The 21,576-nt window shown below is 42.3% G+C and overlaps 1 protein-coding gene across 2 annotated transcripts in view; it reads right to left on the bottom strand.

Moving 5' to 3' along the window:
- FGD5 (FYVE, RhoGEF and PH domain containing 5) overlaps positions 1–21,576 on the bottom strand; it is a 110,048-nt gene that overhangs the window by 54,694 nt on the left and 33,778 nt on the right. For both annotated transcript variants that reach the window (XM_040589800.1, XM_040589801.1), the window contains exons 3-5: positions 12,830–12,959; positions 2,148–2,206; positions 2,007–2,037 (exon numbers count right to left, since the gene is read on the bottom strand). In XM_040589800.1, the coding sequence (XP_040445734.1) occupies positions 2,007–2,037; positions 2,148–2,206; positions 12,830–12,959 (220 nt within the window). The remainder of the gene's footprint in view (positions 1–2,006; positions 2,038–2,147; positions 2,207–12,829; positions 12,960–21,576) is intronic.

Raw genomic sequence — 21,576 nt, 5'->3', positions numbered from 1 at the left:
TGTTTCTAAACTAAAAAAAAAATTAGCAAAGATATAAACCAGAATCCCTGTCCCATTCCCAAGTTGTCAACTTGGAAAAGAGAGCAAACATGACATTTCCTGTTCCTTCCACATGATTTCTACAGGCAGAAAATAGGATTATTGTGAAAATGTGTAAATTTCTCATTTAGACATATAGCCTCAGAGCCAAATTCACTACACAGGGATTTAACAGAGGAGGGAGAAAAGAGCAAAGTAAGTCCTGAAAGGACTGGGAAAGTTCTGAAGCATCCCTTTTCTGGCCCAGCAACAGCATAGGTAAGGCAGCCTGACAGTAACATGATGCTATAGCAGCCATGAGGCTGCACAGCCATTCATTCTGTGGCTAAAGCTGCTGAAGTGCATTGCAAGGTCTGGGTCTATATTTTGAAGATTTTTCAGGCTATGTTAGTGAGCCACTTTTATGTCCTAGAGGTATATGGAAAATGCTAGGATACAATGCAAAGGAAAGGCCTCTCCTAGCCACCTCCACTAAATACAGTGCACTGTACATGCATTCCAGTTCAACCCTGCCTTTACATGCTGTCCATAATGTACCAAAGTACAAATGTACTTGGAAATGGAAAATTAAATACATTAAGTATGTTTTAATTAGATGCATCTAACAAAGATGCAGAGTGGCTAATACTCTCTGTGCATGGTGATTTTCTGTGTGTATATTTCTCTTCTATTTTGATTTAGAAGCTGACAGAGACTTTTCTCTTTTTTTCCTTGATGATACCTTTGGAAATCTTGATTTCAGTAAGGTTTGTGGGTATTCTTAATAACCAGAAGCCCTGTAGTCCGCAGGTGAAGAAACCACTCTGGCTTCCCCAGATGTCAATATAACTACAACTATGTCTCACTTGTGTCAAATAATGTGTTTAGCTGTGCAAAAACCAGAGGAAAGCCAGGACAGATGAGGCAAATGGCTGGGCAGGTTATCATCAATTTATCAAAATCTTGGCAGACTCCAGCTACGCCCCTTAAAGTGTTTGGTTCCGAGTTGACCAGCTTGGCAGTTTCCGATTTGTTGAAATGCAACTGACTGCAAGGTGATTGTCACATTTAAGGCTCCTCTCCTGCTTCTTCTGCCCAAGCTTGAGAAGGCTCTTAAGCTTTGGCAGGCTGCTTGAGAGGCACAATGAGCAGGCAGCCATACAGTGCTGACCTCATTACTTTTCTCTCCATCAGAGTTCCTGTTTGCTGCTAGTGTTTGGGGTGTACTCCAAGGACAACCTGAGGCTACTTTTTGCCTTCTCAGGTAATTTCTTCCCAAGCAGTAAGGGGCATGCTTTGTGTGGCGGCTATATTCCCTACTGCCTCGCAACTAATAGCCAAGACAGATGTTGAGAGCAAGGCTACCTAAGCTGTTTACCAGTCTCCAGGAAAGCAGTGGCAGCTCTGTTAAAGGGGCACAAAGTCTTCTGAGACAAAGCCACCGGTGGGTTTACACCATGCAAGAGCTCTCTAACAGGCACTTCCAGTGATTCTTCGTGTGTTCCCTCATGAGTTTCTGACACTGAGTCTGTATTTTGTCCATGGTGACTACCTGTGGATATTCAGGCCATGCTAGATATTACTGATATTGTAGTATCAGAAAAAAGATTAAAAGGAAGCAGAGTGAATCCATTCAAACCAAATCCCCATTCTTCATAGCTCTTCTCCTGTCTCTCTCTCTCTGAAGAGACAGGGTTCACCCCTCTTTATCACCATCTCCTTCTTTGTGCTAGGCTTATTCTGCATCTTACACCAGTCTCAGAGCCTCAGCAACACTGTTGGCCGACACTCTTCCCTGTGAATGACAAATGCTAGAATTGAGGATCTGTAGCAAGAGCAGATTAGTGGCAGTCATATTCCTTTGCAATGGTTCACAGTAAGCCATTCCTCCTCAAATTCATGTCAATCCCTTCAGTGCTTTTATGTCTTCTAAATTGCAGCTAAGTGAAAGGGCAATTAGATTTCAGTGATTAAAATTATTTACTTACCGTATGTAACAGTTGGAGCATCTCCACGTATCTGAGGAAAGAGACAAACTTTTATTAATTGCCATCAAATCATTGTTGAAGGGTGGATTGCGTAGCTTCGCTTTTAGGAGAGCAACAGATAGGTCATAACAATGAACTCACACTTTTTCTGAAGACATCAGCTCCTGGGCAATGAGGTAAGCTCTGGACTGGCCTTCTTTCTGTCAACAGCAAAAACCAGAGACAGTTAAGGGATGTCTCATTCCAAGAAGTAAAGCAGAGTTAGAGAACACTTTAAACTGACATATTCCTTCAGTAAAAATAGTGACCAGGCTTTTATTCTTTGCTGTTCAGTTTCTGGCATCCTGGAGTCCTTTCCATGACAGGGTGTTTCCGCTATTCAAATGCCAGTAATATAGTACAATATAGTAGCTGCTAAGGCAGATGTCAAGTTTGAAAAATGTGTTCTTATTGAAGAAGGAGAGGAATTTTCTGTTGATTTTTCACAGGTCCAAAATTTATCAGAGAAGCAGAAAGTGCTTAGCTTTGAATAGCCTCTTGGCTGTTGAGGCTCATACCATGTATTTAGTACTCTTAATAACATGAAAAATGGAGTACTTTATCATGGTCATATTCCAAACTGTTCTGACTGCTGAGAGACCTGTGGATGCAAATGGGGCGAAGGGCTTTATTGCATGCTAAACAAAGTATCTAAGCTAAATGGCCGTAAATATCTCCAGAAAGCAAACAGTTCAGTACTCCAGCAGACAACATTGTCTGAAATCTCAGTGGCATCTACTTAACTGGTGGGAAAGAAGCAAAGCCTATGGCTTTGAGGTGCAAATGGCTAATCTGGATACTTTGCTCCTATTCATGACTTGTCCTTAAGTAAGAAAGAACCAAAGCATGGCAATATTCACTGAAAGAAATCAACTGGGAAGTGTTTGACATATTTAGCAATGGTGAAGTAGGGAACTAAAACAATAGTCTAGTAGTAGTAAAGAAAAGCAGCCCTCAGTGACCTAAAGTGGACTCTGGGTAGATGGGTTCAGCAGCAAGACTTTGCAACATTGTTTGCCAGACCAGGTATGCTGGAAACTCATTGCTTACCGATCTGTTTCTGAAAGCCTACTTAGGAGATACTGGGACTTGCTGAGGTACAATGATATGAGTCAGGTGGGAAGTTTGTGGCTGTTATTTCCTCCATAAATTCTGCATGAGAGGGCTGCTAGGGGTCAGGGAGCACAAAGCTTAATTGGGACCTCTCATAAAAAGTATTGATGGGACCCTAAACCCAAATTTGACTTCCCACAAATGCTGACTTCCCAAATCACACCTGATAGATCAGATACACGATTGGGATTTTCATAGCAGAGACTGAGCAGTAAAAAATGCCTAAGTGCTTTCAATTAAATGTACTATAGGCGTTTTACTCTCTGTCCTTCCTCATCATTAGCATCCCCTTGGGATGCAGGTGTTCTGGAACATGATAGAAGTATCTGAGTTGCTCGAAGTCCCATTTCATCATCACAGTGAACCATCTGCACCATTTGTCTCTACAGAGGGATCAGTTTCTGGATTTCAGGATTTTCTTCCCCTCTCTAAGCTTCTGGTTCATTCTGCCTGCAGTAAGCTGCAAATAGTGTAGGAAAGAATGAAACATTCCCTGAAGCGCTGGAAGCTGAATTCAGTCATGTGGATACCTGGAGTGTAAAAAACCCAGTAGCAAGGTCAACTGAAACATAATTGAAGCTATTTCACTGCCCAACATCTGTAAATTAGAAGAGGAATATGTGATGGAACAGAAGTTACATTTTTAAGATTCTTCCAGTTTTAATAACTTCAGGCATTCATTACAAAAGCAAGGAATTCAAGCACCAGCAAGTGAAATCACCACTGTCTATTTCAGAGGAACCAAGGGCCAGTAAAAGCACGTTGCAAATAGATGCCAGTACTGACTGCACACAAGCAAGATCCCTTGCTGCTCTGTGAGTTTTCACCCTGGGAGTGATGGACCCCAAGGAGGATTATGATCTAGTCAATAGTCAGTATGAGTGAAAAAGTTCTTGAATCCTGATGATGATGGGTTAAATGAATGACGTTTATGTATAGAAAATGAAGGGTCACAGTGACCTCTTTTTCATCTTTATTTCTGTGTACTTTTCCTGGGAGGCAACTGAAAATTGCAAAAGCCAAATGAGATACAGAGTGAACTATTCATCAGTCTTAGATGTCTAACCCATCTTTCCTTTAGCACCAGGAGTCTGAGGGTATGTCCCCTGGTACTTTGTTCCTTCTGGCTGGTGGGTGCCAAGGAGCACGCTTTGAATCACTTACTTCTGGAAAACTACGCTACAGTTTAGTAGCATGCACTAGAAAGATCTTACATTTTTTCCCTAGTTTCACTTTCCTGCTGGGAGGAAATTTGATTGCCCCTTTTCCCCCGGTTCGCCTTTGTGAACACCTCTTGAAGAGAATGGTGTGCCTCTCCTGGTTGTCCCAACTGCTGTAGGAACACACTAGAGGCACTGAGTTTTCTGTTCTCTCTTATTTTCTCTACGTAGGCATAGCAGAACAGATGAAAGGGGTGTGTTTCCTTCCGGGTCACGTGGCCCAATGCTTGCTGCTCAACACATCTTCTGTAGACAAGCCTGGCTTTGGAGTGCCAAGAAGCAGAGTGCATTTCCCCAGCAGGCCAGGCCCACTTTCCCTTTGCATATACACATTGTCACACTCTGTAATTCCTCTTATGATTAATACATCTTGGCCAAGAGAGAAAACACAGGGACCCCAGTGTCACATGGCCTGTCTAGGGCAAGTTTGAGACAGTGTCTCTAGGCGTTGCCTGTCTTGTGTTATTTAATTGCTGTTTGTTTAACCAGGAAATGAACTCTGAGATTGACGACAGTGTCTGGAGACAGACTTCTGGGAATTGGGGATAGAGAGGGTGCAGGTCCCTCAAGCACCAAGTTTCTGAAACTTAAGTCCAAGTGATTATTATAACACTGCCAAGCTGCAACCGTTTCAGTAATCTTTATTCCCTGCACACCCGGTCTTGTGCCCAGCCTCGCAGTATGGTTCCTTTCCAGTTTCCAGGCCTTACTGCATGCCTCTGCTTAGCAGATGGAGGCCATGGAGCCATGTGATGACCCACGTCTTTCTGCTTCACTTAGTCTTCTTGTCTTATAGCCTCATCACCCCATCCTCCCCAAACCCAAATGCTTAATAAAATGCTTGCAATATACAATGTAAAATGGCAATACGTAACTGAAGTATCTCCCCATTCTCTCCATTCTGAAGAACATGCTGGTGTCAGGAAGGTCACAAACATAAAAGCACTTCAACCAGGTTAGAAGCTTGTACAGTTGCTGCAGCTCAGCTGATTAGCCTAATTTGTGAAGCAAAGACGATACTGTGCAATCATCTCTCCATTGACTAATAAATTAAGCCCTACAGCCCTCCTCCAAATGCATACCTCCAAATTGAAAACTAAGACCTAGAGATGACTTGTGACTTGCACAGTTTCTCCTTCTCCAACAGCTGATGTTTCCCAATATATAATGAAGCACACCACCACCAGAAAGCTTTTGTTCAGAACAATAAATACGTAAAAGCCTGCAGCTCTTTACAGGGCACATGTATGAGCACAGCTGCAGTTAAGTACTAGTCTTAGGCAGTTCAAACTGAGAAACTTTAGCTTTCACATCCCTTTTGTGCCTTCTAACAGAACAAACATTTGGGCTGAGAAGGGAGAAACAGTGGAGAAAGGTGGCTAATGGCCCATGCTGAGTGTGCTAATATGGCACTTCACTGTTGCAGGATTCCCTTCTCTGTGTAGTAGTGATCCCATTAATGTAGGGGTGGGTTAGGGTTAGGTGGGCCCTAACAGGCCATGCTTTCATTAGATGGTACTTTATTGACAGTGCCAGTCACTTCCCTATGAGTCCAGTGCCAACTCTCAGTTCTGCTGACCCAGATGTTTGCAGGACCTTGATCAGAACCAGAGTGGTCTCCTGATCCAGCTTAAAAAATTGTGGGCCAGGGGCGAATCTCTCTCCGTGAGGCTGGAATGAGCTTGTATGGCCTAAGAGCAGCACAAGTAGTTCACAGAACAGCTCACTAAAACTAAAGCATTAGTACTGTCCAAGTCACTAATCTGGAGTACTCCAGATACAATGCAGGAGTAACCCCTTGCATTTGAAAAGCAGATTAACAAGACACAGAAGCAGCAGCTCCCTTCTTCTGTGTGCCACTGGCTTGCCATGCTGATGTGGACAAACTGCATCTCTTCGTCCATTTTCCTATGTGTATGTGTCTTATTTCACAGACTCCTCAGGACAGGTGCATTGCAGCTGGATGGTACCCAGCACAGGAGCACTTCTGTCACAGTCAGAGGCTGACAGCAGCCTCCAAGCTTCAGCCTCTGAGCTGAACGACTTCATAATACCCTTTTTGTATTATTATGAACTATGTAGCAGTTCACAGTGATGTCACAGTGGTGCCAACAGTAAACTGAGGCAACACAAGAACAAGTGACTTTTTCAGGCTGGCTCTGTGAATCAGTGAGAGAGAAGGAAAAGCAGTCCACATCTCCTGTCTCTGAGGCCCCTTCCTTGAAGAGCTAGATTGCAGCTCTCCTGGGGAATTATATCAATCAAGAGCTGTCCCTTGAAAAGGCATCTGAATTAGGTGCTTCCTCAAAGCACACAAATCTGTCATTCCCAGCTCCAGCATGTTTCAGTTTGTGTGTGTGTTTGTTTGTTTTAATATATGAAAGTTAAAGGTTTGCAAAACAGAATGATTAATGTAAAGTCTGAAAACCAAGCCCACCCAGTGGAAACGGATAAAGTGCAGCAAAGGCAGTTTTATGTACCGCTGCCATGCATCAGTAGCTGCCTTGTTTGTTGCAAGACATTTGTGGCTAAGCTTAGTGTTCCCTGTTTGTGTGGGGTGCAGGTCCCCTCTATCTGCCATACTGGGTCGCTGACCCCTTTTCATCCACTGCCTTTTATTTTGATACCTGGGAGAAGGGTGGAGCATCTTGCCTCTAGTGCTGCCCTCTCACAAGCACAGCATTAGGGATGTTTCTGTATGAAGTTCCCCTTCATGCTCCCTCCTGCCCCAGCACATCCCCATATAATGGTAATAAGCACCCCTCCAGCCTGGCTAGTACTAGATATATTAAACCTAAAGCCCTAAATGACTAGCCAGAATGCTTTGGGTTTTCACTGGCCTACAATCCAGCCACATCTGGTCTGAATTCCCTTTCTTTTACACCATGTTACTCTGGTTACAGGCTATTCACCTCATTACAGACTTTCACATTTTGCCACCAGGATAAGATCACATCTCTCGTATGCTGGCTGTATACAGTTCCTTGTAACAACGCATTGCTGGTTTTAGACTGAACTCAGTAGTATTTGCGTACAGATTCATATACTTTTAGATTTCCCATACGGTTAACTGGCAAACAGATCTGTGTTCTGGATGACAGAAATGTCTTTGTGTTCTAGCTATGGCTTTATTACTTGTCTAGGATTTGTATTAATTTATTTCCTGAATGCTTTATAGACTGTAATAATTACAGGTATTCACACAGATTAATCACATTCTTTTCTTACTATTCTTCTGAGATTCCACTCAGTTCTTCAGATCAAACTCCCTCCTGTGTTTAAAAACAGCATTTTTAATTGTTCCTTTGCCTAGTAGCTTAATGTAGGGTTTGCTATATGACATTCCTAACTATAAGAGAGTTCTTAAAATAGCTGATGTTGCTACAATATTCCTAGCACCACATTTACCCAGCCACTGCTTTCTCCTTCCAAAGGCACTCTGTAAAGGAAGACTCAGTCTATTATCACTGTGGTGCAAACTGTGCAATTGATTGCAGTCTAAATGCCTTCCATTTACTATTGGGGTTATTTTTAAGCCTGTCATTTTGTTTGATCATCATAACTTTAGCATGTGTATCTGAACAGTCTGGATCAAGCAGTGTGATGGATATAGCTCTTGAAGTCCAGTCCAAGGCAATGTTTTATAGCAGTGTTACAGGACTGTCTGCATGGTGCTCTGCAAGATGCTGGAAAAACAAATTCTTAAATTAGTGGATGGGTTCCTGCCCCTTACCCATCCCCACAGAACCCAAAACCTGTGCTTCGTTTCCGTGTATTTTTTCAGAAAATTTTTGCACCACCATGGGGCCTCTGCTGCATCTCCCTGCTGTGGTTTGTCCCAAACGTTTGTGCCCTTCACCAAGCCTAACCTACATCCCCCAGTAGAGCCGTTAATGTAGTAGGAAGGCAGATGCATTCCTGATACTATCAGCTCACTGAATCCCTTGAAAGGCTTGATGTTCCCACAATGAACCTAAAGGCTAGCAGCTAGCTTTCTGCCTTGTCTGCACATCTGATCTCTAATCTGCATCAGCTGTCCCTCCTCTGAAGACAGCATAAAAATCACTCCTCCCTTCTGGGTCCTGTCTTCAGTCAGACAGTCAGTTACATGTGGTAAAATAATTGTCTTCGAGCTCCTTTCAGTTTTGTAACAATTGGAAGTTGTAGGAGGTTAGTGACAAAAGGGATCAACCGGCCAGAAGACCCACTCCTAAAAAGTACCTACAAGAAAGGAACTGTCTGAAGACTCTTGCTTGAAGATTCTGACAATAAAATGAGAGGTAGAAGCTATGGAGGGGTAGCTGATGCAGCATCTTCTTCAAACTACTGAGGCAATTAAAAAACTCAGATCATAACCAGCAACAGGTGAAACTGACCAGCATGTGTTAATTTTAGTCCATTTCAAACCATGGAGCTGAGCTTCATAAAGCAGACTTTCAAGATTATATCGTCTCTGTTTGTGAACTTTTTAAAACTGGAAATTCTGAGACTGCTACAAAAACTAAGTTCTGCCAAAGGGAACTTGGTTTGAAGTTGGTGTCTAGTCAAATCTGAACTATTACGCTCATTTCCCCTTAAATTCCTTTAATGCTTCTTAGCTGGGTGTGTCCAAGATGGATTTACCTGGTTTTAGCAGTAAAAAACAATCACAAAGTTCAGGCTTAAATCCAGCTCAATGATGAGAGAAAAAATCCGGGGTTCTGCATCCTGGACTTTGAACATTTGTCTAACGAGTGATGGTTCAGAGGCAGGAGATAAAGAGAAGGTCCTTATTTTATTTGATAGAAGTTTTTTGTCCCTAACTGAAATCCCTAATTCCTTTGTTTTGTTTTGTGGTGTGGTTTTTTTTTTTTTTTTTCCTGTAGATAGCTCAGATGCCATCATATAACCTTCAGAGCCCAATACAGGAAAGCCATGTGTCACCTTCTGATAAGCTGGGAGGAATTTAATTAAATGAACATATATAAAAGATGCATGAATGACAGATGGTCCAGGAGTTCTTCTAAATTAGCTTAGCAGGAAGAAAAAAACAAGTGAATCTCTATCAGTAGTGTAAGCAGAGGGCATTGCTTTTTGTAATATAACCAAGCAGAATCACAAAGGTTAAGAGAACTTACAGCATTCCCTGCCTCTGAGTTCTCTAGATTGTTATCATATGCCAGTGGACTGAAAGGAAGGAAATAAAGTGCTTATTTAACCAGAAAGAATGAATTTTCACTCTTAGTTCTATATAGAAGAATAAAAACCACCAGGTGACTTCTGATGAGAAATGCTCAGCTTCTCAGGGTTTGAGGTACTCCCAAGTGGAATAAAGGCAAAAATTTGAAACCCACCTCCTCTTTTACATTTGTATACTTGTCCCATTCCAGTAGGTTTTTAGTAATAAAAATTCCTGTAACCCAATGGAGATGAAAGCCTGTCTTTGTTTGCTCTTTAAAATAAAGCAAATAATGTAAAAAATACCTCAACATATATTATTGGCTATGATTCTCAAATTGTTTACAGAACGGATTCCAGTACGCCCTAAAAATTTTGCCATGCTCATGTGAATCTGGTCACCAGGAGAGCAGGGGTTTAAAGGAGAAGAGCTGTTGAAACAATAACAGGAAATGTGTGTACAAAGCTGATTTGTAGAATTATATTTACTTATAAAAATGAGCCTTAAAAAGAAACACCAGAGGAAAAAATTCTGAAAACTGGAAGTCTGGCAGTTCTCTAGCAAGCAGGCTGGGAGAAAGCAGGTGAGATAAATGAAAGCATGCTGCTTGCATTTTGATACAGGAATTTGTTCATGACAGTGAAAGGCAGCAGGTAGAATCCAGCTCAACGCAAATGAAAATCATGTATCTGAACATAGGGAGCAGAGAACAGTTAAATATATTGCATCCTTCATGTCAGAACCTGCACAGTTTTCCCTCAGAAATTGAGTCTTCCCTGTCCATCTTTTCTTTATTGCTTCACACAGCCTGCAGCCATGATGCTGAGACTGTCACAGAGTAGCAAGAGTCCTGATGCTAGGTGACCTCTGACAGCCCAAATCAGGTGTCTCCTTTAACAGATTGGATCCTGGGGACATCTGGGACACACAAGGTTTGACAGGATGGTTCCCAGGACCCTTTAGTTTGTCCAAAGGGATGTGTGCCCTAATGAGGCTACAAGAACAAAGATGCTCTAAGGTGTGTCAGTGCCACTTGTCATCTCTAGATCTTCTCTTGGTCCCACATACAAGCATAGCCCCCCTGACTTGGCTTGCTAAGCAAATGGCTTATCCAGGCATGAAATTATTGCTGCTTCAGCCCCTTTTTAGAGTCTGTAGCTAGAGCCCAGTAGATTGCAGAGGGGGTGATGTTCCTACAGCCAGAATTATAACAGGCAGATCAGGTTATGTCTGCTTTCCTGGCCTGCTTCTTGGCAAGGTGAATAGCCATGTGCACTAATTCATCAGCCAGCTTGGAAATATGGCTTGTACTCAGATGGAGCTGTTTTAAGAAAGCTCCCTAGGAGCTTGTGAAAGTCTGGTCCTGGGTACTGTGTTCCTTGCTGACAATTAGTTTGGTAAGCAAAGGCCAACCAAACCACCAGACCTGTTCTGATGTTCTTTCTCAGGCCTGTACAGATATTTTGTTTGTGTTCACCTGAAGAGTGAGAGGGATACCTCCAGTCAGACTCTGAAGCACATGCTTGTTCTCTGAGTCCTGACTTCCTCTGTGACAGCCACACAGTTGGTTGTCCCAGCACAACAGTATAATTAAAATACATGAGATGCAGTAAAGGAGACATTTAGAAAACTGTAATATCCTAGTGTCTTGAGTAAACCCCTACAAAAATGGCAATAAAATTGGTTTTAGCAGTCCTGAATTTGCTTCCAAGTGCACAGCACTTGTGTGCATAATCCTTGTGAACTCAAGTCACAATTTTCTTGTCACTTCTCCACCGGCATCACAACTAAGAGATGCTGAGAAACCTGACCAGCTTAAATAACACACAAGTGCATGCTCTATAAGTGCTAGTGGTTTGTCAGCTAATATAACTGAAAGGAAAAATATTTTTCATTTAACAGGGAATGTCAGAAATTTGAAGTCTTTTCCCTTTCTGAAAAAAAGTGAAAACAAACAACAAAATTTCATGATTTTTAGAGGAAAGAAGGGTTTTTGCAATTGTTTAATTTGTTTCATGTCAGTTAGAAGATCAAACCAGTTTTTTCCACTGGTACCAGAGGCAGCTCAGCACCACGCAGAGTAGACTTGAAAGTGGTACAGCATACAGGGAAATCAAAGGAAGCTATTCTCCCTCAGAGATAAGAGCAACAGCAATTTCATTTGTTTTCACTGTCATTCAGCTTGCAGTTTCTTTTTCTGTTTCTCAAGAAATGGTGTCCTTGTAAGGGGAAAATTCTGCTCCCCACTTTCTATAGCTGCCCTTGAATAAAGCTTCACATTCTGGAAACACTTGAAGAGATCTAATCTTCCAAGAATCAATGTACTTATGCTTCTTGACAAGAGTTTACCCTTACTCAGCCATCATTTGGTTTTGAAGGGGCATGTGCACAGACCTTTGCAGGTTCTGACACGCATCCATGACCAGACACAAGCCATCTACAATAAGGAAGCCACATAGCTGTGCTGACACTGAGGGACCAGGCCAAAGTGAAAGACAGAGAGAGGTGTAGGAAATGAAGATTTGCTATTTTCCTATGCAGCCTTAGTTCCTGGGCCTCAAATTGGAAGGCTTCAGAAGAACATATCCCTTTGCTGCATGCATACCAAATGGGCTATGCACTGGGGTGCTTGTACTCAGAGACACATTATTAAGATTCTTAGGGTCCTGGTTTTAAGAACACACACACACTCACACAGATCTGTGAAAAACAAAGATACTCAATTCCATTTCTTTAGCCACTGAACTGTTCTGGAGAAAACAGCCTCGTATGGTCTTAAGCTGTGGTCACATTTCCATGGTCTTCTCCATAATTTGTTTAAGATCTGTTGTACTCATTAGACATAAGTAAAATAAACCCAAACACGAGTACATTTTCCCATGATGAGAGAATTTTGAGATGGCAGAGACCTGTTAGACAATTTACTCCATCTCCCAGCCAACACAGAACTGGTCCCAGTATGTTATTTGTCATTGTTTTATTCAATGTAGTTTTAAAATTCTCAAGATCACAGCTATATCTCTCTTCTGAGTGAGACTTTTTTCCTGACATTCAAGTAAGGCCTTTCCTGCTGCCTGTTGCCTCTGCTGTCCATCTTAAGGCTCCAGGTCTTTGGCTTTGCACGTTATAGGGGCAAATTGTTGCTAGTGCACTGGGGGAGTAAAGGATCAACGTCTCTGGCATTTCTAAATGAGCACCAGGCAATAAGCAGAGAGAGCTGAGAATCCAAGTTCTTCTGTACATTGTTTCTCCCTCTCCAGATTTCACACATTCCCCATTTTCAGCTCTTTTACCTTGTTGACGAGGCTGGAATCACCTGGGCTGGTCTCGTCATCTTCTGAACTCTTCTGTTCCTCATCTGATGTGACGACCTCCATTGGTATCACAGAGACTGGGCACACTTTGTACGGCTCAGTGTAGGCACTGCAGAGAGAAAGAATAAACTAGCTCACTGGTGTTATTCCCAGACACTCGGGATTGCTCAGACATAATGAATCCACACATTTCCCAGAGGTAACCAGTCAGGGGCAGGGAATCCCTGCAGACCTGCTGGGCTTGGAAAACAAGATTTCTCAGGCTTTGGCTTTTTGCTGCCAGGTTCAACAGCAACCATTTAGGCAAGTAGAAGGATCTGAAATGAACAGTGGGAAGTTAACTGAACTTGTTCAGGCTACCCCAAAAGATCAATGTTCTGTCTCAGTTTGGAGTAAAAAAGTTCATGTTTAGTTGCAACCAGAACTGCTTTGTTCCTCCCTAGTCAACCCCTCAAAATGGATGTAATAAAATCATACTAACATCTCAGTGCTCAGTAAAAATAGAAGTTAAGATATTGTAACAATGGCTTTTCTGGGAAAACATCAAAAGGATGAGAAAAGTGTAATTGTAAGACCAATAGCATCAATCAAAGCACAAGCTAGTCAGATCTCAGAATCCTTGAGTTGTTTCAAGGAAATCTGAATTCAGCTCCACAAACCCAGAGAAAGCCATGTACTGGATCTGGTATATAATATGGGCCAGTGGCTTCCCAACATTTCCTTTCAGAAAAAAAAATATTAATTTTTTTTTAATTAAAGTTGCCAGTGATTCCAAAACTTCCACAAAGCATGACTAGAGGTAGGTTCTCCAGGTGGTGCTGGCCCTTTACCTTAGAAAGTTGTCTTTTATGGCTGAATATGCTGAATATGCCTACCTCTAAATTCCAGATACTGAATCTTAGTCTGCTGAATTGGAGGCAGTCTTCCAAATTTTCTTACTGTGCAGGTACTCACAGGCTGGTTCAGGTTGTCCTCTCAATTTGTCTTTTGTATGAAATAGGTGAAGGTCTTGGTGTCTTACTATGCCATGCCTCATGTCATGTAACTGTTCTAAAATCTCTGAACTTTATTCAGTTATCCATTAGCATTAATGAATTTACTAACCATTTTAGCACCAGTTTTTACTACCAGCCAGTTTTAGTGCTGTTCTTGGTACTGCAAAATAAAACTCAATATTCTGGCACTGGCAAAATAGTGTCAAGTATACCAGTAGTAATACCCATCTATTCCTACCTGACTTTACTGTGTTTTACATTCAAGGATCAGATCAGTATTTTTGGCCACAGTGTCATTCTGGGAGCTTATATACAGATTATACACCACAGTGGCCCCAAGCCTTTTACATTTCTGGAGGTAAGTTCCAGCATTCAGCCAACAGGGCAAGTCTGTTGTCTTGAGAAACAAAATCTAACATCTCCATGTGTTCCAGTAGACATCTTGGCCAGCCAGGTCAGTCTGTAATGTGGGCCTAGCTTTCTCAGTGTATATGGCTTCTTCTCATGTCCTCTGAAATATTTTTCATTACTTTCACAGCTCTGCCTCATCTCTTTATTTTTGTTTGATCTCCCACTTGGGGATCCCAGATATGAACAAATCAGAAGCTTCAAAGCCAATGATAGAGTGATAGGAGGCTGGGCAAAGTTGTGTTAATGTAATTGGCAGAGCAACGAACAAAGAGACTCCCACAGGCACTGACTAGATTTGTATTTCCTCTTGGGAAGGAAACTCCCTTCATATCTGCATACACTTCCAAACTGCAAACAGGGCTCTGTGTCTCCCCATGGAGGTGCGGCTGCCAGCCTTTCTTTGATGTTGCCAGCTTTTCCTTCACGCTCAGAGTCAAGGAGCTCTTGGAAGCTGCCCGGTGCATTTGCAACGGCTGGGCAAAGGGCCAAGCAGCAGCACTGTTCCTCACCATTGCCTTCTCTTGTTTGTTACTAGTGTCTGCAGTTTTCCAGTGTGGGCAGCATCACAGCACTTCCGAAAACCTGCCTAGCTACAACAACAAAGGGGCCTCAGCACAAGTGAAAGCAAGAGCAAGGCAGATACAGGAACAGCTTGGGAGGCTTATTAATAGTTTAGCCAGTCTCCTTCCTTACTTGCACAGCGTTTCTGCAATTTGTAATTGTTTGCCCCAGCAGATGTGAAATTAAGTCCCTCCCTCCCTCTCTCCCTCCTTCTCTCTCCGATAATAACTGCATTATGTTAATGTAAGAACACATTATAATTTGGGAAGAACGCCTCCATATATTAGTCTGGTAATCATTATGAATGGCATTATTAAAGACTCATACAGCAGCAAAACTTGCCATATTGCTGAACTGTTGCATGGGCTTCATTTATAGTAGGCCTGTGGTCCAGTGGCACTGGTTTGTGTTTAAAGAGAAGTCCTGAAATGTTACGTTTCTCATTTGCACATAGAATGGGCACGGGCATTTTTGTGCCACCCTCCCCATCCTGCCCTTCTCCAGCCACTTCAGCAGCATGCAGGTCTTCACTTCTGAGACTCTTCTATATTGGCATAGAGCTCCTGGGCAGTACACCTTTCCTGACACCCAGCATGTGTTTTACTCCAACAAATTCACATCCTTTTATTCATTTTGTATGTCTATGCTCTTGCAGTCTCCTAGCAATCCTAGCTCCTGAAGACTTGAACTAAGCCTAGGAACTGGTCACCAGGTGAAGGTGCCCTGGGCAGCTTGGTCTTCACTGATCCCACTGCCAGGTGCCTGAAAGAAGACACCAACGATGCAGAGATAGGTGGCAGGTGACTTCTAAGGCACAATAGGTTTTGGGAAATTTTGTAAAAGGAGAGTATGAAGAATAATGCAGGGCAAGGTCTTACCCACAAAACAAACCCTTCAAGTATGCCCACACAGTTACCATATCTGCAGTTATGGTATGTACTAAGATAAAAGGCTTAGGTCTTTTATCTAGTACAAGCTTCTGTGCATGCACCCTGTGAAAACGAGCTGTATATATTTTAGCATTTTCCAAGAGACTATGTAGGTTACTTTTGATGTTGGTAAACTGCTAATACTGGAGGAACCTTCCAACTTGATATTTGAGAACAGAAAAATAAACTGCTTTCTTAATACAATAGAGTCATTGAGATTAATGAGCTGTAACCACTGATCATGACAAGAGTCCATTTCTAATACTAGGGAAGTGGTCACAGTCAACTTCATGCACTACAGTTCTTCTAAAGCAGTTGAATCTCCATTGATCACAGGATTACAGACTAGCTGAGGTTGGAAGGGGCTTCTGAAGGCCATCTGGTCCAACCCTCCTGCTCTTGCAGGGCCACCCAGGACCTTGTCCAGCAGCTTTTTAGTATCTCCAAGGATGGAGACTCCACAAGCTCCCAGGGCAATGTGTGCCAGTGCTCAGTCACCCTTAGAGTGCCAAGAAAAAAAAAAAAAGAAGTGTTTCCTGATGTTTGAGAGAACCTCCTGTGTTTCAGTTTGTGCCTATTGCCTCTGGTCCTGTCACTGGGCACCACTGAGAAGCAGCCTGGCTCCATCTTCTTTGTACCCTCCCTTCAGGTATTTACATACATCGATGAGATCCCCCCTGAGCCTTCCCTCCTCCAGGCTGAACAGTCCCAGCTCTCTCAGCGTTTCCTCACAGGACAGCTGCTCCAGTCCCTTCATCGTCTTCATGGCCTTTGTTGGACCCTCTCCAGTATGTACTGGGGAGCCTGACACCGGACACAGCACTTCAGATGTGGCCTCACCAGTGCTGAGTAGAGGGGAAGGATCCCTTCCCTCAACCTGCTGGCAACACTTTGTCTAATGCAGCCCAGGATACCATTAGCCTTCCTCTGGGCACCTTGATTTTAGGTGTCTGTGAAGTACCTTTCAGTGTGGTTTTGTAAAGAATAACCCTTTTATGGACAAAGAGTAACCTAACTTTATAAAGCTGTGGTAAAGCAGAATCACTGTGTTAAATTGCAAACTGCAATCCAGGATAGCACAAGGAGAGAACTCTGCTGGACAGGACAGGGATTGCCAGCCCATTTTGCTCAGGACATGTATCCAGACCACAAACCCCACAGCCACAGATGGTACTTACTGGCTTGCAATGGCAGTTTCTGAGAGCACCATTAGTACACAATCTTAAAAATGCACACAAACTGAGAAGAGATATTACTTTTTGTAAAAGGATACACAAATGCTGAATTAAAACAACTGTTGTATTTGAGAAGCTTCATTTCAGAAACTGTGTGATCTTTGCCTATGAGTTCCTAACACGCTCTTGAATAAAAGACCCTATGAAACTGTAAGATGATATAGGCTAGGAAAGAAGAGTGAAGTGATGGGTGCAGTGATCTCATGAACAAAGAATGGAAATCGTAGAATCACAGAATAGTTTGGGTTGAATGGGACCTTTAAAGGCCACCTAGTCCAGCCCCCCTGCAGGAAGCAGGGGCATCTTCAACTAGATCAGGTTGCTCAAAGCCCTGTCCAACCTGACCTTGAATGTTTCCAGGGATGGGGCATCTACCACTTCTCTGGGCAACCTGTTCCAGGGTTTCATGACCCTCATTGCAAAAACTTTCTTCCTTATATCTAGTCTAAATCTTTTAGTTTAAAACCATTACCCCTTGTCCTATCACAACAGGCCCTACTAAAGCATCTTCCAGCCCAATGCACATCCTGATAGAAATCCCAGAATTTGTTCAGCTATTTTTAGTATATTGCAGGAAAATGGGGAAAACAGATACAGGCAAAAGATTCTAATGCTGATGCTGCTTCTCTACTGGTAACAAGAAAGTGCAGGTGGGATTTGCAAAGTAACCTAAGGCAGTTAAGCACTAAAATCCCATTGATTTTCAGTTCTTTTAAATGTCTGGTAGTGCAAGCTTACACTGCTGAAGGTGCTTTTGTCTAGTTTTGTGCTGAAACTCTCAGTAATGCTCCTGTGGTTAGTAGGGTCTAGAACTGAAAAAAATCACAGACAGGACACAATAAGGGAAACTACCTCTAAATCAGTGATTAGGTCATTGCAACTGGGGATACAGGCCAGATTTCATAATGATTGCCTGTCTGTTACTGCCTTGACTGGGCAGGAATAAGTGGAGGAGTTTGATAGAAGGAGTGAGGTGTGCACAGGTAGAGCTGCAGACATGATCAGTAAAGAATGTAGTTATGCACCTCACCAGCAAGTCTCAGTGGTCTGAACCACGAACTCTGCCTCTTGCATAAACCTGGGACACAACAAATTGCTAGTTGTTGTCCTAGTCACTTGCAATTTCATTTGCTTCTTCCCTTGAATCCAGATCAAGCAGGACACCGCTACCCCCTGATAGCTCATTAAGAACTTCCCTTCTGTCTTTTCTCATCCTATTCAGGGAAACCTTACCTTCATTTTCCTTCTTATTCCTCCTCAAGACCAAGTATCTTTAATCACATCAGTGTTTATTGAAACTACCCTGTTGTTCATCAGCTACAGCAGTTTTCTCCTCGTCCCTGAGTCCAAATGTATCCTAGCACTTTATGTGACTTACAGGGTCTATCTAAGGGCATGTAAGATGACACCATGCTAAATTCATTACCTGAAACTAACCTGGCTAAGGTTTTCTATACAATTAACCATTATAATAGATTATGCATATATAATCTGTAATTATATATATGTCATAAATGTTCAAGACCTTGTGTTTCTTTATTCTGCTAAATCATATTTTTCTTTAGCTCATTAAAAACACTGCTAAATAAACTTGCTGCAAGCAACAAACTTTAATGCAATGGAAGATGCTAATAGAAGTGTGGGTGTGAAGAATAAAGGGAGAAATAGTCTGAGTCCCTGGTCTCTCAATAGACAAGGTAATTCCCAACTAATTCTCTTCCTTGTAGCAATGATATGGCTGAGTAAGAGCAGTTTGCAGACACATTACCTGCTGGTCCTCCAGCAATTGTCTGTAGTCATTCCAGGAGTTAGCCAGCAGGACAAAGAAAGCAATGGGCCTTCTGGGACAGTCTAACCTTAAATTAACTGAATAAATGCAGGAGGATGCAGTGCAACACAAGTCTTTTACTTAGCACCAGCTACATTGAAATTAGCACAGCTGCTGATTAGGTACAGAGTAGGGAGAAGCCATTATCTATGTACCTTCACCTGTGAACACGTATTGGTACATCTGGAAAAAGGTGTTCTGGAGTCTACAGACTCTCTGGTTATCCTGCCCCTATAGTGATGTTTACATTTTATCTCAAAGGCAAAGGATCTGTGAACTAAGTGGAGGATGAAACTATCAAGGAGGGAAGCTGAACTGATCATTTCAATAGTGCTAGCTCCTTCGTTAATGAAGTCAAGACACAAGTCTCTACTACCTATGATCCCTCCATAGCACAGGTTGGGACAAGTCTGAGCACAGATGGTATGTGCATGGGAAGTGATGGACCACTGTGGAGATATACAACAGGTGTGACAGCTCATGATTCACAGCCTGACAAATACTGTATTTTGTCTAGCTTGAATGTGCAATTCTCAAAGAGTTACTTGCCATTTTTTTAATTCTGCACCTATCCTTCAAATGACCATGCAAGTTTTACCCCATTCCTCAGCAATGATCACATCAATTATTTAGGATTTTCAGAAGTTATTCAGTCAGCATTAGTGATGTAAGAATTTAACTGGGAAATTTAACAGTGGCAAAAATACCCAGCCAAGGTTATTATAATAAAAGCCAGGGAAGACCATGAATTTTTTTTTGCATAACACCACAAATGCTCTTAGCTATAGGCTTGTCTCTTGGCCATACACATAAGCTGAGTTGGTGGAAATCCAGACTTAAGGTCTGTCACTTCCCCCACTTGATGTAAGTCCTCTCTACCAGTAAGGATTAGATTGCCTGCAGTTTGCTTTCGATAAATTTGTGCATCAAGTGATGCATCCTAGAGAAAGGCTCACAAAAGTGATTTGCCTTTTGCTTCATGGTCTATGCTTCAGCACTGATCAGGAGGGGAGAAAGGGAGTGCTCTTTCCTGTAGGGTATTTATATTAATATATCCCTGGAGCTCTCAGTTATGCTTTATGATACCTGTGGAACTGGAGTATCCATCCTTTCCATCAAGTGGCTCTTTATACATCTGAAATGAAGCTGGTTAGGCTGTTAAGATGTGCTGGCAATGCCCCTTCAAATGCCAGTGCAGTAGATCCATCACAGTGTCTATAAGGTATGATCATGTGTGTTGGGACAGACTTATAATGTACTTCTGCCTTGCAACTGAACCTGCTCAGACAGTGTAAATGTGCTAGAAATTTGTTGGTCAGTCAAAAGCAGTTCAGCATCTCCCTGTAGCCATAAGCATTTGGGTAGCATTCAGATGCTGTGCAGTTTTAGTGCCACAGTGATTCCCCGCATGTTAATCATATGGGATGGAGTGGGCCAGTGGGATACTCCTGTGACTGGACCCATCTCCAGGGCAAAGCAAGTGTGATGTGGCCAGTGAAGACATCCAGACTGCCTCATTGCAGCTCCTGAGCACCTCCTTCATTTTCATGTGTCCCTTCATGGACAGAGGACTTCTTCTAAAATTGGATTTCAGTATTCCAAAATGCAGTTTCTGGACAACGAGACTGGGTGGCTTATCATTAATCTCAGGAGTGTGACACACCATCACCAGCCAGCCTGAGTTAGCTTCCTTGGAGTAAATTTGTTTCTTTTGGAAGTCAGTTTCAACATACCTCCAGTTTAAAGAATGGTATGAACAAGTGGAGGACTTAAGGAACCTCTGCTGTGTTCATATTTGAACTGAACCCATAATTTGTCTCCATAAGGTATATATAGTGTAAATATACAGCTAATAATACTTAGAGGTCAGGCAAAGGATACCTTGCTTAATGATTTCCAGAAACAGAGTCTAGGGATTGCTCAGGTTTTAACCATTGTGGCAGCATTCAGTTAATGACAAATGGATTAGCTCCTGCCACCTCCCTGTTGTCCTTCACTCTACATCCCCAGTCAGTGCCAGGACAGAGAAAGAGAGAAGAATATTTGACACTGTCTTTAACTGGGGGGTGAGGGAACACATGGGAGGAGAACAGAACCTTTTTTTCTAGAGATCCTGCTAATTTCTTTTCTTTGCATCTGTTGCAAACTGCAAATTACATGATGCAACTTAAGCACCATTAACATACTTGAAGAGCCAAAGAGCCCCCTGGTTTATTTTCTGAAAATTTCTTCTTATGGTTTCAAAAGTGCCTGCAAGTAAAGATGAAAGCAGTACTTCGTCCAAAATGTCACCACAAGATGAAGAAAGCAGTAGAAAGACTAGAAACCACATCCTTGGGTCCCATTCTTACAGTGGAACAACTGCTATTAAAATCTGATTTTGCCACTAATTATCAACACATGGCTCACCATATTCACTGTTTCCATACAGTGGGAATAGGAAGTGAACTCTCTGGGTTTCTGGAGTAAATGCTGACTTCTGCTCTGCCTTTTGTGGGGGACATAATTTTTTTTTTTTTTAGGATGTTTCATCCATTCATTAGCAAAACCACAATTCTGAATTGCTAAGAGACAATTCTTTCAGTTCTTTGCTAAAGAGAGGCAGTGGTGTTGCATATAGTTATGCCTAGATCCACCAAAGCTCTGAAATGAATGTCAGTTATGACCCTAAATATTTTTCTATGTGTATTGGTGATTGCATTGGTAATTATTTGACTTGAGTCAGCAAATCAGGTTTGTATGAACTACCTAGGAAGGTACAGTTATT

Source organism: Falco naumanni, chromosome 4, assembly GCF_017639655.2.
Source record: "Falco naumanni isolate bFalNau1 chromosome 4, bFalNau1.pat, whole genome shotgun sequence".
In the NCBI taxonomy this organism is placed as follows: Eukaryota; Metazoa; Chordata; class Aves; order Falconiformes; family Falconidae; genus Falco; species Falco naumanni.
Note: the sequence above shows the minus strand (reverse complement) of the source record. Positions and strands in the feature narration are given on the sequence as shown.